At 36.0% G+C, this 14,545-nt stretch overlaps 2 protein-coding genes across 3 annotated transcripts; both read left to right on the forward strand.

Annotated features, from left to right (window-relative positions):
* Positions 1-194: 194 nt before the first annotated feature.
* LOC117918435 (proline-rich receptor-like protein kinase PERK15) lies at positions 195-11,103 on the forward strand. 2 transcript variants are annotated; one of them, XM_034835096.1, is made up of 10 exons: positions 195-285; positions 2,391-2,561; positions 4,188-4,220; positions 6,292-6,747; positions 6,993-7,370; positions 7,650-7,862; positions 9,238-9,609; positions 9,775-10,018; positions 10,103-10,250; positions 10,396-11,103. In XM_034835096.1, the coding sequence occupies exons 2-10, from the start codon at positions 2,537-2,539 to the stop codon at positions 10,771-10,773; spliced, it is 2,247 nt and encodes a 748-aa protein (XP_034690987.1). In that variant the 5' UTR covers positions 195-285; positions 2,391-2,536; the 3' UTR covers positions 10,774-11,103. The 2 variants fall into 2 exon arrangements, with proteins under 2 accessions (XP_034690987.1, XP_034690988.1); XM_034835097.1 differs by lacking the exons at positions 195-285; positions 2,391-2,561 and adding an exon at positions 4,713-5,444 and having other exon boundaries at positions 4,205-4,220.
* A 453-nt stretch (positions 11,104-11,556) lies between these two features.
* LOC117919306 (pectinesterase inhibitor-like) lies at positions 11,557-12,401 on the forward strand. The gene has a single exon (XM_034836458.1). It carries the CDS (start codon positions 11,584-11,586, stop codon positions 12,226-12,228), a length of 645 nt encoding a protein of 214 aa, XP_034692349.1. The 5' UTR covers positions 11,557-11,583; the 3' UTR covers positions 12,229-12,401.
* Positions 12,402-14,545: the final 2,144 nt, after the last annotated feature.

Genomic DNA, 14,545 nt, shown 5'->3' on the forward strand with positions numbered 1-14,545 from the left:
TAACATTTATAAAATATTTTTGCTTTCCTTTATTTAAAAGTATGTTTTTATACCCTATTATTTAAAAAATAAAAAATAAAATCTTAATTATTTTAGATAAATATATTAAATTTAAAATTTATAAATTTAAATTCTTTTTTATAATTTTTTTTTTTAATATGAGTATGACGACGTACTTTTCCATTTACAAAACCTTTATGAACATAAATTTAACTTCTCCAAACCCTTTACATCTCCTCCGTTTCGTTCCCTAGTGCCTCACACTTCAGACAAAACCTCAAGCAGGTATCTTCTGAGATTCTCCGTTTTCCAACTCTTCCATACTTCTCTCATTCCATCCGTTTATGTTCGCATTTTCAATCTCACTACTGCTTTTCCTTCCACTCCAGTTTTTTTCTTTGAGCAAAACGCAGCGTTTTTGGTTGCATGTTTGTGCTGTTTATAGACCCACTCCAGCAATGTCGATGGTGTCTTTTGAAATCATAACGAACATTAAACCCTAGGAATCGGGCAATGGCTCCAGCAATGAGCTCGAACATAGAAAAATCTACATGGATTTGCATCATAGCTGGAAAACTCGACAATATCTGAGAATTAGGATTAGATTTGTGTCCAAATCTAACCCAATGTTTCAATTGATAACCCTAATTGAACCCAATGAGTATCATTTCGGAACTTGCTGTATTTGATTGCCTATATTTATATGCATTTTTCAATTCCTGCTTTTTCCAGTTTATTGGTTCTTATGGTGATTGGTTGCTTTTGTTAAGGGGTCACAATTTTTTCTATTTATTATTATTATTATCATTATTACTATTTAGAGATTTTTATTCTAGGTTTGATTGAGAGAATCAAATTTAAAAACATGGATCTGTGGCAGAGTTCTAGCATTTCTCATTGTTGTTTATAATGGGTTTTGGAATTTTGATGGAGTTTCTACTATGAGGTACACAACCACGTATGCTTTGTTTTGTTCAATTTGTTTACATGTATGGCCAGTAGACATGTACTGCAACTAATTACTTGGGTTTTAAATCCCGTTTAGATTTCCATGTATGGCCGCTATATATTGATTCTAGACTTTTCCTATTGCATGTATGCTTGTGTACGCCCTTTTGTTAGGTGCTGTTAATAGAATCATTATTTATCCATCAAAAAAGAGATCAAGCCATTGACTATGCCTTTTAAGATGGAATTTGTTGCATTCTATCAGTTACATGTGAATTTTGAGATTGTGATTTCAAGTTGGGCGAACAATTACTTCAAGGTTTCATATAATCAACAGATAATACACTTTCCATATGATATAATTCTTAGAAAAATGACAACTCTTAGAGTAGTAGGAAAGTCCATTTGTGTCCTCTTGACTTTGCCTTAAATAGGCATACCATTACTTTCTTCAAGCTGGAATTCATCCCCATGGAGTAGAAAAGTTAAAGCAAATCGCCCTATTGGGTAGTGAAATGAAAGAATCATCCAGTCCACCTTAAGGTCAAATTGAATATCTTGTGCAGAAGTGAATGGTTAGGTCAATTTCCTTGTAACATCCTTATTAATAGAATTATTTAATAAATGTATATCCAGTAGAGCTAGACGGTACAAGATTGGGGAAATTATCGATTGTTCTTTCCTGTGACAATTTTATTTTTTTCATTCATCTTGGTTTAGGACTCTACGTGCTTTCTTGTTATTTACACTATTTATTCAAGCCCTCCCACAGCTCAAGCTGCCTTAAATGGTGCTCGAAATTGGATTGACCAGAATCACCAGTTTCTAAGGTTTCCCAAGTTTCATAAACCAGTTTTGGGTAAAATAATATTTCTAAATTGTGTCCAAATCCAGTAGGATTTATCCTTGTGTATAGGTGTTGAGGAGTGTACTAATGCACCGCATTACCTTCTTCAAGCCGGAATTTATCCTCAGTATAAAATCTGAAGCGAATGGCTATGTTGGGAAGTGGAATGAAGCAATTACCCAGTCCACCATGGGTCAAATTGAAAGAATTGAATATGTTTTGGAAATATAAAAACTAAATTCAAAATCAAGATGTGAATAGCTAGGTCAGTTTCCTTAGTTCTGAAGTGAATCACATTATGGGAAAAGGAATTAAGCTTCCTATAAGGGTATTTTCTGTGCATGCACCATAATGTGTATAGAAAGGTTTACTGGCTTGGTAAGTGATAATCCTGCCTGGTAATTTTAGTGACTTGCAAGGAAAACAGAGCAATGCCTATTCACTGCTTATCAAATTTAGCTAAACTCCATACTATATCCTTATCATGTGTCTTAGAATGGCACTACTTTCGATAGCTTGCCAATATTGACTTCTTTGTTACAGATCTATCTTCTTAAGCAATTTCTTATTTATCGATTTTTTTTGTTCAATTCAGGAAGAGCAAGTGATGCAAACATCTTAGCTTGAGAATGAACGGGTTACAGATACAATGTTTAACTGTGAGGGCCAGAGCTCATCCATGATGCCAGTAACATTACAGGCAGTAGCACATGAAGGGCATAAATAAACTTAATCAGAATCATGACAACAGAGGGAAGGGAAGATGGTTAGATTCCTTTATGCTTATGTTACCCCTGAAGCTTTTGATGAAATTTAACTGAAATCCCTTATCAGGTGGAAAATTTAACATTCATCTTGCATTAATATTTAGAAAACCATACTACACTTAGGTGGTGTTTGTTTTTTTGGCTTTTTACTGAAAGTAATTTGTTTTCAGAATTTAGGTTGTTTGTTTTTTTACTTTTTCATAACTTATTATAAACTTTTTACTAAATAGAAAAAGTCAAAATATGTAGCTTTTTCTAAATAGAAAAAAATAATATATTGGTTTTTCTTTACTTGTTAATACTTAATAGAAATAAAATACTACAAAAACAAATAACCTAATATTTAACACAATTAAGCATTAAGGTTCCATTTAGAATTAAGTAAAAAAACAAACACCGCCTTAGTTTACTTTCATTGAGCATTGCTATTAGCTATTTTCCAAGGGTTAGTAGTATGGGTCCCACATTGTTAACTGTGTCATCACTTGATCTCAGTCTCATGCAAAACACTGAATTATGGGATTACTCCCAGATCAAACACTCATGCACTTGTTTAAACCAGCATACGTCTCACAATGTACACATCACTACACTGCATACTTTGTTTTTTTACCTTGTTTGAATGTAAAAGTTAAGGAGACATACTAAAATTTAATGCCTTATTGGTCTATAATTAATAAATTATTTTTGTCATTAATTACTAGATTTTTTATCGTAATAAAATCAAATTGCATGTGTATACAAGCCTTTGCTGTTTAATGCCAAAACAGGGTTCCATCAGATGATCATTACTTGTAACCAACCTATAACACTGATCACCAACCATAGAAAAATGTATTATATGTATCTTCTAATAAGCTCAAATTAGCACAGTAGTATTATTTAATTTGATAGATGTGCAAAGCACGTGCTTTTGCTAGTTTAGATTTTAATCTACCATCCTATTGTGTACCTGGCAGAAAAAGAGAAGTCCAAATCACAATATAATAACTTATTAGAATCAATAGAATAGTTTGAAACTATATGCAAAGTCTTAATTTGTTAGTTTAACCCATTGAAAGAGACTTCTAAATTGTAATTTAGATGCAAATTATTAATCAATCTTTGAAGTAGAGGGGTGTTGAGAAAATGACAATTTGGTAGGCAAAAACCCAAGGAAATTATCATGGATCATCAATATAGGGTGGTTGGGGGCTTCACTTGGTATTTTATGCAACTAAGGAGGCAATGCTATCCTGTGCGAATGGTGCAATTACGTGATCTTCTGCACATATTTTGTCAATGGACATGACTGGTTTACCAGCATTGCCAAGCGTCTCCATCAGTTGATTGAGGTCTTGCTTTCTTGGCAACATGGTTGGACTACCATCAAAACATGGGAGTCCAACCATGCATAATCTCATGGCATGTGATTGACATGCATAATCTTTTCTAAAATTATTCTCTCTAAATATTTTCCTATTGAATTCTAGCGTTGCACTGTTAGGTGCTCATAAATAAAGCTCAGCTTGCTTAGTATTGATGATATGGTAGTGACTTAAGCCATAAGCATTCTCCTCAACTGACTCCAATATTAACACCATCCTTGATTTAATTTTTTTCTTTTCTTTTTCTCCTTCTTGCAGGTTCAATGAGAAAGCTGGGATTCAGGCTCTGCAGTGAGTCCACTTTGGTCTATGAAAATTTTCTTCATATATTTTCTTTCTATCATGGCTGCTTATTTACAACTCAATTCCAGTTATGCCTGTGATCCTTTCACAAAATATTTTATGATTTTTTGGTAAAATGATTATTAGAGGGCATTAGAGGCATTTTAGAGGAAGTCTTTTTTTTAATCCTTTTATCCTTATCTTCACCACTTGGGTGAAAAAGAGTATTGATGTTGGCAACGCAACGGTTGAAGCAGTTCATCGGATATTGATTATTACATTTTCACCATGCTAAAACGACGTCGTTTGGTCAGTGAGGAATTTCTTTTCCTTTTGAGTAGTACAATTCCAATTCCGCTTCCAATCCTGGTCCGTGCTTAGTTATCAAAAATATGAAAGTATAATGCTATTGCCACTCCAGGGAGTGTGTACAAAGGCAATTTTTTTGTTGATTACTTTCCTTCCTTATCAAATACTTTTCTTTAATTTCATGTCCTTTAGGACGAGCTCCGCCGTGTCGCCTCTTTCGTCAATATCTCATGAAGCTATTGATCTCTCGACACGTGGACACGTCACAACCGTTGGATAAATGCATGAATCAGATAACAAGTGGTAGATAATATCAACGGCTGAACTTTACGGTCGAGGGATAACCGTGGGCCCACAGCGCAGAAAACAGACTCGCCTCCGTCCGACACCTAAACGGTGACGTCGATCGTTTTTTACCGTTACCTTGTACTTTTCCGTTAAAAGCGCACGTTAGAACCAGGTATAAAAGCCTCGGCTTCTACTTCCACTCGCAGAAAGCGAAAACGCCGAAAACAAAAAATCCATTTTCCAAAAAAAAAAAAAAACAAAAACCAACGCTCCTGAACTGATAACAGAGTGAAGCCAACGACATCTCCACCAGCAGTTACGAACCTTTTTCTCTCTCTTCTCTCTTGAATCGTTTTCTCAGAGCTCTTACTCTCCGATTCGACTCGTTCATGGCCGTTCCGACGCTGAGCCATCCATTCCGACTTCCTATATTTATCGCGACATCGCCGCCCTTCGATCCTCGTTCAGTCACTGTTGCATATTGCTTCTGCTCATAGTGATTTGTAGTTAGGTTTTGTGCTGTTTTACAGTGCGATCTGCGCCCTTGGTTTGTTTGAATCTCACAGATCTGAAGCGGTAATCGGTTGTCGGTGATGTCGGAGTGCGCAGATTTATTAGCAGCTTCTAGCATCGCCGGTAATTATAATGTTAATTGTAATTCACCCGTAGTTTGGTTGCGGTTTTTTATGGTATTGGAGTTTTTGTTGGTGCTCCGGTTGGTTGCTGAGAAAATGTAGGAAAAGAAAGGAAATAAAATTCTGAATCTTACATTTTTCGCTGTTTTTGGGACCCTAAAAAGCTACAACCTCGCAAAACTGGGTGTAGTACAAATATTTAGTATAGTTCTGGTGTTTTTTTCTGTTCATTTAAAAGCTTTTGTCTGGTTACTGAGAAAAGATGGAGAAGACATGTAAATCAAAGCACGGATCTTAGATTTTCTATTGTTTTCCGATTAAACAAAGTAAAGCCTTAAATGAGCTAAGCCAAATATGAATATAGGCTGGGCTGAGGTAGAATTTTCACTTTAGGGATCCAAAGTACATCAAGTATGAGGTTTTTATTTCATTAAAAAAAGGGTGTTTTCCTTAATGTGATTCAAAATTTACTTTCTTATTATTTCTCAGTCTTCTTGGCAACTGAAAGGTGTAAGTAAATCTGTGAAATGCAGGGCAGTAGGTTGATAATTTGTAATAGAATTTTGAGTTGCTTGTGTTAGGGTTATTAATTTTGAAGGCTGTTGATCCTATGTATACCTAAGTCTTCATTTGGTTGGCAAGAAGCATAAGGAAAGAAATGATTGTGCACATGTTTAATCCTGTAGATGCAAAGATTTTATAAGTAATTCAAACATACAATTTCTTTCTTTTTTTTGGAACTATTAAGTTATACATGCTTTATAGTCTTAGTGCTTAGGTTGTCATGGTTGTGGTATGGTTTCTTTGTTCTTTGTAGATGAACTTTTCATATGACATTTGGATTGCAGGAATTTTGAGAAAGGCAGAATGGTTGTTTCTGAGCTGGTTACTTATATTATGTTATATGATATCCATGGCCCATGCTGATTTACCTGATAATCAACTGGAAGCACCATTGGTGTCTCCAACTAGTGCGCCATTAGCTACACCTGCTCTTCCAGATCTGCCCTTGCCATCTAATTTGCCGCTATACCATAGACGAAAGCGGAAACATCCAATGCCAAGCCATGTGCCAAAACGAGTGCTAGCACCGTCCCAACCTCCTGATTATGGTCCACTTGTGACTTCTGCTCACCCTCCTACAAGTTCACGCTTGTCAAAACCATCAATGAAGAGGGGTGGATTGGCATCTCCTGGTACTGGCCTTGTACCTCCTCGTTTGGAAGATATTTCTCCTATGCAGTCCAATGCTGGCCCCATTCCTGTGGGTTTAGCTCAGCCACCACTGTCTCCTTCGGACTCCAGTAAGACTTATTTTCTATCAATATTGCTTTTACAGTTTTAGCACTTGTTTAGTAATTTGCTCGCCATGGAAAAGAAAAGGGAGCATACTACTGTCTACTAATACATTATCCATTCTATAATTTAATCATCGAATGCATCATAAAACAACCTCCTACTGAACTCTTAAGAAATTAAATCTGTATTATCTAAATTTTACCAGGTCCCAATCTGACATTAACATTGCATTTATATCTCATTCTGCCAGATTGTTGTGAACCAGACATGGTGCTGAAACAGGGGAGCCATGGTTGCCATTGTGTGTATCCTATAAAGGTCGACCTTGTCCTTTTGAATGTCTCACAGAACCCAAATTGGAAACTTTTTCTAGAAGAACTAGCCACCCAGCTTGGTTTACGAGTTTCTCAAATTGAGCTGATAAATTTCTACCTGCTCAGCTTATCAAGGCTAAATATTTCAATGGATATTATTCCACATACAGGGATCAGTTTCTCTGCAAGCGATGCATCTAAAATAAACTCTTCACTTGCTGCACATATGGTTCATCTAGACCCTACATCAGTAGGTGTGGGTGATTACAAACTTCTTAATGTAACCTGGTTTAATCCCCCAGTGCCCTCTCCAGGTAATTCTGACCTGTACTCTTATGCTGTTAAGATTTCACTGTACATGTTTTAAATGGCATGGTTTTTTTTTTGGAATTAGAAAGCTAGAAATAATTCAGGCTAGTGGTTAATGTTGGTGATTGTCAATTACTTTCTATGGTAGCAATTCATAGATTAAGACTGATGGAATGAGCTCTTCTCTGCATTGGAATATATTTGCATTCCTAATGTCAAGGATTGTTTTATAGAAGTCAATTCTGTTGAATGTATATTTACGTAGCTTTGCGTCTGATATACAGCTCCTCTTGTTGCTACCTCACCCATGGAAGCACCTGCTAATCAGTACTCAGCTTCTACCTCACATGTCGATTCAAACAAAAGGAAACACCCAAATTTGGTTCTTATTCTTGGTATCATTGCTGGCATCTTAACTGTTGCCATTATATCTGTGATTATGGTTTCTTTATGTGCATCCTGTCGTAAGAAGACAAAACCATCTCCAGAAGAAAATGGTATGTATTTGCAATCAAATTTTTGGTTCCATACATTGTCTATCAACCTTGTTCCTGGTTTTAGATGTTTGATAATTTTTACTAAATGTGCCTGTAACAATGAACTACAAGTATAGACCAGAATGTCTACCTCTATTTAGTAACACCTATGGGATTACAGTGGCAAAAGGTTGCATATTCTGAAAAGAAACTTCTATTTTAAATAATTAAAATCTAAAATGATTAGTAATAGAACTTAATTAACCTAGAACTGAGCTTGTAGCTTCAAATCTCAAATGGTTATCTGGGATGTAAAGCTGCCTGGAAGAACAGGGGTCTTGTCTTGTACTATCCATCTGTTATTTCTCATAAACTTATGCCTTGTGGGGCATCTGTTATTTATCATGTTTTGAATGCACAAAATTTGTTATTTTTTTTTTTATAGACAAAGGCAGATTGAATTAATAAACGCCTAAAAACAGGGGGCGCACCCTATGTATACAGGTGGTATACAAACAAAACCCAACCAGACTGCAGAAAGGAGAAACAAGACCCACAATGGGGAGGCTAGTCTCCATTAAGAACACCCAACAATTCAAAAAAAGAGGGATTGTTATTCATTCCATTTGAAATGAATCTATACCATATTTCCATGTTAGCGTATACCTATCAAAAATTATTTCCATATTATGTACAGCATCATTCTTCAGATTTCAAGAACTGACAATGTTTAAATCTTTTTCTTATTTCCCATTCCCAATTTCATGGTAGTTTCAATAAAGGATGCTTTTGCATCTAAAGTTCTACAGAAAACAGGATGGAATTGTCTTTTCTGTGTGCAAACCAATTATCGAAAGTTGGTTTGGATACATTTGACCAAGTTTCACAGAAACCAATTGTGCTAATTTGATCTTCCTGAGTTTGCTGGTCTTTGTAACTCTTTTCTTTCTTTTGACAACTGCAATCATTCATCCATATGCACGGTGCAGTTTTTAGCAATACCCAAGTGGGTGTATTGTCAGCTTAGGAACTTGGTGGGATTAAAGTTATTTTTCTACTTGTGTCAGAAAGTTTCTGTGATAACTCGATTGGCTGGAGATTGCTGCAACAAAGTGCAGTGTTTCCTTGAACAAATGCTGCAATCTGAATGTTGCACACTAAATGCAACATGAATAATGCAGAGGATGCTACATGTAGTACATGGAAACTTTAGGACTAAAACCACTTTCTCAGCTGAAGAAGAGACATTAGGCCTGTGATAAATGAGGAATGCATGAGACACCAGAACTAGACCTGAAATGAATTGATTCCAATTGATACTGCATGTCTGTTACATAAATATAGTTTTTCACCAAAAATGTTTGGGTTGCTTATGTTTTATTCTTTTTTTTTGCAGTAAAGCCAAGGACTGCAGATCCAGTTCCAGTTGTAGGATCTCTTCCTCATCCAACAAGTACACGGTTTCTTGCATATGAAGAACTTAAGGAGGCAACGAACAATTTTGAGCCTGCTAGCATACTTGGTGAGGGTGGGTTTGGCAGAGTTTTCAAGGGTGTCTTAAGTGATGGTACAGCTGTGGCAATTAAGAGGCTTACTAGTGGAGGGCAACAAGGGGATAAAGAGTTTTTGGTTGAGGTTGAGATGCTTAGCAGGTTGCATCACCGTAATCTTGTGAAACTTGTGGGTTACTATAGCAATCGTGACTCTTCACAAAATCTCCTTTGTTATGAGCTTGTCCCAAATGGAAGCTTAGAGGCCTGGCTCCATGGTAGTTTGCTTTCTTGAACCACAGATTTAATGAAATCCTCATATATTTATCTCTCTTTCCATTGTCCGTAGTATAGATTGTGTATCTAGGAAAAAAAATATAAAACTCTGTACTTTTGGGAGATTTTCAATACATAGTATTGACAATGGTCCTGTTCTGCTCCAGGCCCTCTGGGAGTCAACTGTCCTTTGGATTGGGACACCCGAATGAAGATTGCTCTTGATGCTGCCAGAGGGCTTGCATACCTGCATGAGGATTCACAACCCTGTGTTATCCACAGAGATTTCAAGGCATCAAATATATTGCTCGAGAACAACTTTCATGCCAAGGTTGCTGATTTTGGCCTAGCCAAAAAGGCACCTGAAGGCAGGGCAAATTACCTGTCTACTCGTGTGATGGGCACATTTGGGTTTGTCATACTCTCTCATCTTTTGTCCTTAACTTAGTATTACCTAGTTTAAATGTGTAGTAATGTTACTAAATTGGTTTACAGGTATGTAGCCCCTGAGTATGCTATGACTGGACATCTACTAGTAAAAAGTGATGTTTACAGCTATGGAGTTGTCCTCCTTGAGTTGTTGACAGGGAGAAGGCCTGTGGAGATGTCACAACCATCTGGACAGGAGAACCTTGTTACTTGGGTTAGTAATATTTCTAATTTATTTGATCTTTACCATTCATGGTTCCTTGTGCTTTTCTTTCTAATAAATTACCCAAGCATTTCTTTCCAATGAAAACGTACATTCTGGGCAAAATAGTTAGACAACTGGACTGTCTTGCTTTCAGGCCAGACCAATTCTTAGAGACAAGGATCGGCTTGAAGAGCTAGCTGATGAAAGGCTTGCTGGAAAGTATCCAAAGGAAGATTTTGTACGAGTTTGCACAATTGCAGCAGCTTGTGTTGCACCTGAAGCAAACCAACGGCCCACAATGGGAGAAGTGGTGCAGTCACTGAAAATGGTACAGCGTGTAATGGAATATCAGGATTCCATGCTAACTTCCTCCAATGCGAGGCCGAACCTGAGGCAGTCATCTACCACCTTTGAATCAGATGGGACATCATCAATTTTCTCTTCTGGCCCTTACTCTGGTCTTAGTGCATTTGATAATGACAATATCTCTCGGACGGCAGTTTTCTCTGAAGATCTTCATGAAGGACGATAAGCATTTCTCCACCAGAAGTTGTCCTCATCTGATCTGAAGTTTGATCACCCTGTAAAATAATGTGAGCTGTTTTGCCAGTTGAAGTGGGGGAAGTTTGGCTTAGAATTCTTGAAATGGTCAAAGCTGTACCATCATCATTGGTGGGGGATGAAATGGGTGTTCTTTTCTTTTCTTTTTTATTTTTCCTGAAATCTGCTGTGGAGAACCACTGTTCAGTTTTCCCTAGGCAGTGGCCATTCTCAACTGTGGATGATTCTCTGTATATATGTACTGTAGCTTTGTTTTATTGAATTGGTTTTTTAAGGTTTTCCACTTGATTTCTTTCCTTCATCTTCCTATTTCACATTTTCTTTTTCTTTTTTGCTTAATTCCTTCACAGAAAATGTGAGCATTTGCAAATGAGTGAAATTGTTTGAAATTATCTAATGCAAGTCTTTAATTACATTGGGATTTGATTACAATTGATATCTTTCAAGGTTAATTGTTTACAAAATAGCTGGTTTATTCTTGCATATTCTTCTGCAGACTTGGCCCAAAATGGGAAGCTGTGAACCCATAAAATGACTGAAAATTATTACTTACAAGGTCAGTTTTCCGATGTATATAGTGATGGGTTGTTGAGGTAACAAAGAGGATCAAATTGTTTTTTTTGACAAATCATTTTTCCCAAAAACATTGGTGTAGTTTGTACAACAACCCTATTTTCATGGATAACCATTCCCACACCATACTAAAAACCCCCACCCTTCACCTCTCAAATCTCTCGAGTTCTCCCATTGCCTTTGCCTCCATCCTCCAAGAGAAGAGACGATGGAGCAAACCAAACACCTTCTACTCATCATCTCCATCTCCTCTCTTCTCTTCTCCTTCTCTGCAGAAGCCATTTGCGTCCCCAAAAACACCACCCATCAGGCTCATTCCCCAGCCCGGCTTCCCTCAATCCGATCACCACCACATGTCTCTTCCCCTCCCCGGCGGCCCGTTGCTTCCCATTCGACCCCATTCGACCCTGCCATCAAGGCAATATGTGAGAAAACCGACTATCCTTCTCTCTGCATGTCCTCCCTTGCTCCATTTCTAGCCAGCTCGAACAACCCGGCTGCAGTCCTGGAGATGGCGATAAAGGCATCCGTGAACTACACCGAAGCCGCTCTAGCAAAAGCCATGCGCCTATCCTCCGACCCCTTCACATCGTCCATTACCAAGGCCTACATCGCAGACTGCCAGGAGAACTACAGCGACGCCATCGATAACTTCAACATCGCAGCCAACGCGATTTCCAGCGGCGATATTGGGTTGATGAACAGCATGCTTAGTGGGGCTATATCAGATTTTCAGACTTGTGATGACGGTTTCGCTGAGATGAATGAGCTCGATTCACCCTTCAAGGAAATAGACACGAACCTCTCTCACATGGCCAGCAACTGCCTGGCCATTGCTGCTTTGCTTCCTTGATAGAATCAACTATGGGGAGTCAGCCATTGTTGTGTTGTTTATCATCATTTTCAACTGCTTTCTTCTTTGTTGTATGCAACACAACTGCTTATGCAGAAAGGATATATACATATACATATACATGGAGGAATTTTTAAAATTAAGCTTCATTTGAAATCTGCTTTCTTATTTTCTTGTTGGGCATGTTTTGGCGAGAGAAACTCAGAGATTAATTCAAATTGAGTTACCTTCATTCCTTTTTAATCTCATTGATTCTGGGAAGAATTACGCGAACTTTCCCCACGTTAATTTAATGGAGTTAGCGGCAGTTTTAAGCTAAAAATTTTGACAAAATGCCCGAGCTAATTAAAGGTGAATGATTTGGATTAACTTTTAATTAGCTTTTAGCTTTAAATTAAACACCAAATTAATTTTATATTATCATAAATTAATCCCTAAACTAAACAAACAATCATAAATTAAATTGAACTTAATTAAAGTGGCCAATTGATTGCCCGTGCATGCTCTACCAAAACTAAGAGTTATTTGATTAAAAGGGATGAAATCATCCCCAATCCTAAAAAAAATATTCATTTTTAACAAAAATGACCTTATTTATTTTGTAAAAATAAAATTTTCTTTTAAAACATATTTGTAAATAATAAATATGTTGAGGGGCATTTATGTCAAAAATATGTTACTTTTCAAGACAAAATTGAGATTAGATTTACAAATATGAGATATTATTATAGCTTTTAATTAATTATTTCAAACTAAAAACTAAAATCTTGAATAATAAGATGATGTTTGATAATTGTTTTTAAAAATAGAAAAATAAAACTCATTTTTAAAAATGATATAAAGGTTTGAGCCCATATAAGAATGGGCCGACAAATTTAGGCCCAACTCAAATAGTATAGTGGGCTTACCTTGCTCAATGAGTTCTCAAGCCATCAGCCCGCATACCATAATTCCTCGGGCTATGCAATTCCTTTTTCATTTTTCATTTTTTTTATTTTTTATTTTTGCTTTATATTCCCCTAAACTTTTACCATGTGTGATGTGACCAATGAGTTGTAAGGGTGAAAATAACAGGCAAAACGTTCTAGAGTCTCATAAACCTTTTTCTCACAAGGTATTTAAAACTCACTTTTAAGTCATTTTGTTAGGGTATTTTATTTAGTTGATAATTTTGTTTATTTTTTAATTAGATGTAACTTATTTTTTTATATTTATTTATTTCAAGATAATTTTAGACTTCATCAAATTAGAGAATAACTAATACAAGAAATTAGGAAAAAAATGTTTTCTATTTCCTAATTTGATTTTGCATTGTATTTTGATAAGTTTTAAATTTATATTTATATCTAAATTTGTGTTTGATTCTAAAAAAAAATGGATTAGTGACTGGTATCTTTGGATTGAGCTAATTGACCATATTAAGTTAATTAATCAATTAAACCATTTTTTATGATAAATTTAATTATTGAAGTCCTTAGTGAGTTCAAGTCATTTAAGTCAAGTGGAAAACACCATAAATACCCTCTTAAGGGTTAAGATTTCTAACTTTTCAATCTTCTCCTACCATTAAGATAAAAATGAGAAAGCTTTAGCTAGAAACCTCTAAAACAACCCATTGTTTAAGTGCCAAAGATCTAAGTAGAGTTATTGGGTGGAAGATTGTGGGTCTATGAGCCTTCCGATGACTTCGATTTGTATCTACATCAAAAAGGAATTGATTTGAGAACATTTAAATCTAAAGTAATGTTTTTTAAGACACTTTTTTAGATTTGTATATTTAAAATTTGTATCTTTACTTTCGTTGCATGGGATCCAAAGGCCTAGGAAGAATATCATAAGCCTAACTTGATCCTTGGATAGGGAACAAAGTGATTCAGAATTCCCTACAAATAGCCCATTGGAAAGGAAATTTATTATTAATAATAAAAGTACTTTGATCCAAAAAAATTTTAATATGTAGATAACTAATTGAAATCTCATTATTTTGAGGTATTTGTATCTTTTCATGGGTTGATTACATAATATGTGCTTCTTCAAGGACCATTTGATTATTAACTTAGGCAATCTACTATAAACTACAATACACTACCTTTTATTTGGAATGATGATTTATCTTGACCGTCAAAATGAAGTTCCCATGGTGAGTGCACTAGTGTATACGGTTACATATGTACATGACTTATGGTAATCATGACATAATACTATCATATTGTCATAATTCATTAAGCTATTATGTTACATGGACTTTTAATCTTGAAAAGATATTGAACCTGTGCTAAAATCAATAGGAGACTTTGACTTGTGGCAAGACTTTAAT

The sequence above is a fragment of the Vitis riparia genome, chromosome 7 (assembly GCF_004353265.1).
Source record: "Vitis riparia cultivar Riparia Gloire de Montpellier isolate 1030 chromosome 7, EGFV_Vit.rip_1.0, whole genome shotgun sequence".
NCBI classification, from domain to species: Eukaryota; Viridiplantae; Streptophyta; class Magnoliopsida; order Vitales; family Vitaceae; genus Vitis; species Vitis riparia.

Excerpts from the sequence above, each read along its gene's own strand:
- LOC117918435 (XM_034835096.1), top strand. The coding sequence starts at position 2,537 with ATGACAACAGAGGGAAGGGAAGATG. Across the intron at positions 4,221-6,291 it reads GCTGGGATTCAGGCTCTGCA|GAATTTTGAGAAAGGCAGAA; the intron begins GTGAGTCCACTT and ends TTTGGATTGCAG. Across the intron at positions 10,251-10,395 it reads AGGAGAACCTTGTTACTTGG|GCCAGACCAATTCTTAGAGA; the intron begins GTTAGTAATATT and ends TCTTGCTTTCAG.
- LOC117919306 (XM_034836458.1), top strand. The coding sequence starts at position 11,584 with ATGGAGCAAACCAAACACCTTCTACTCATCATCTCCATCTCCTCTCTT.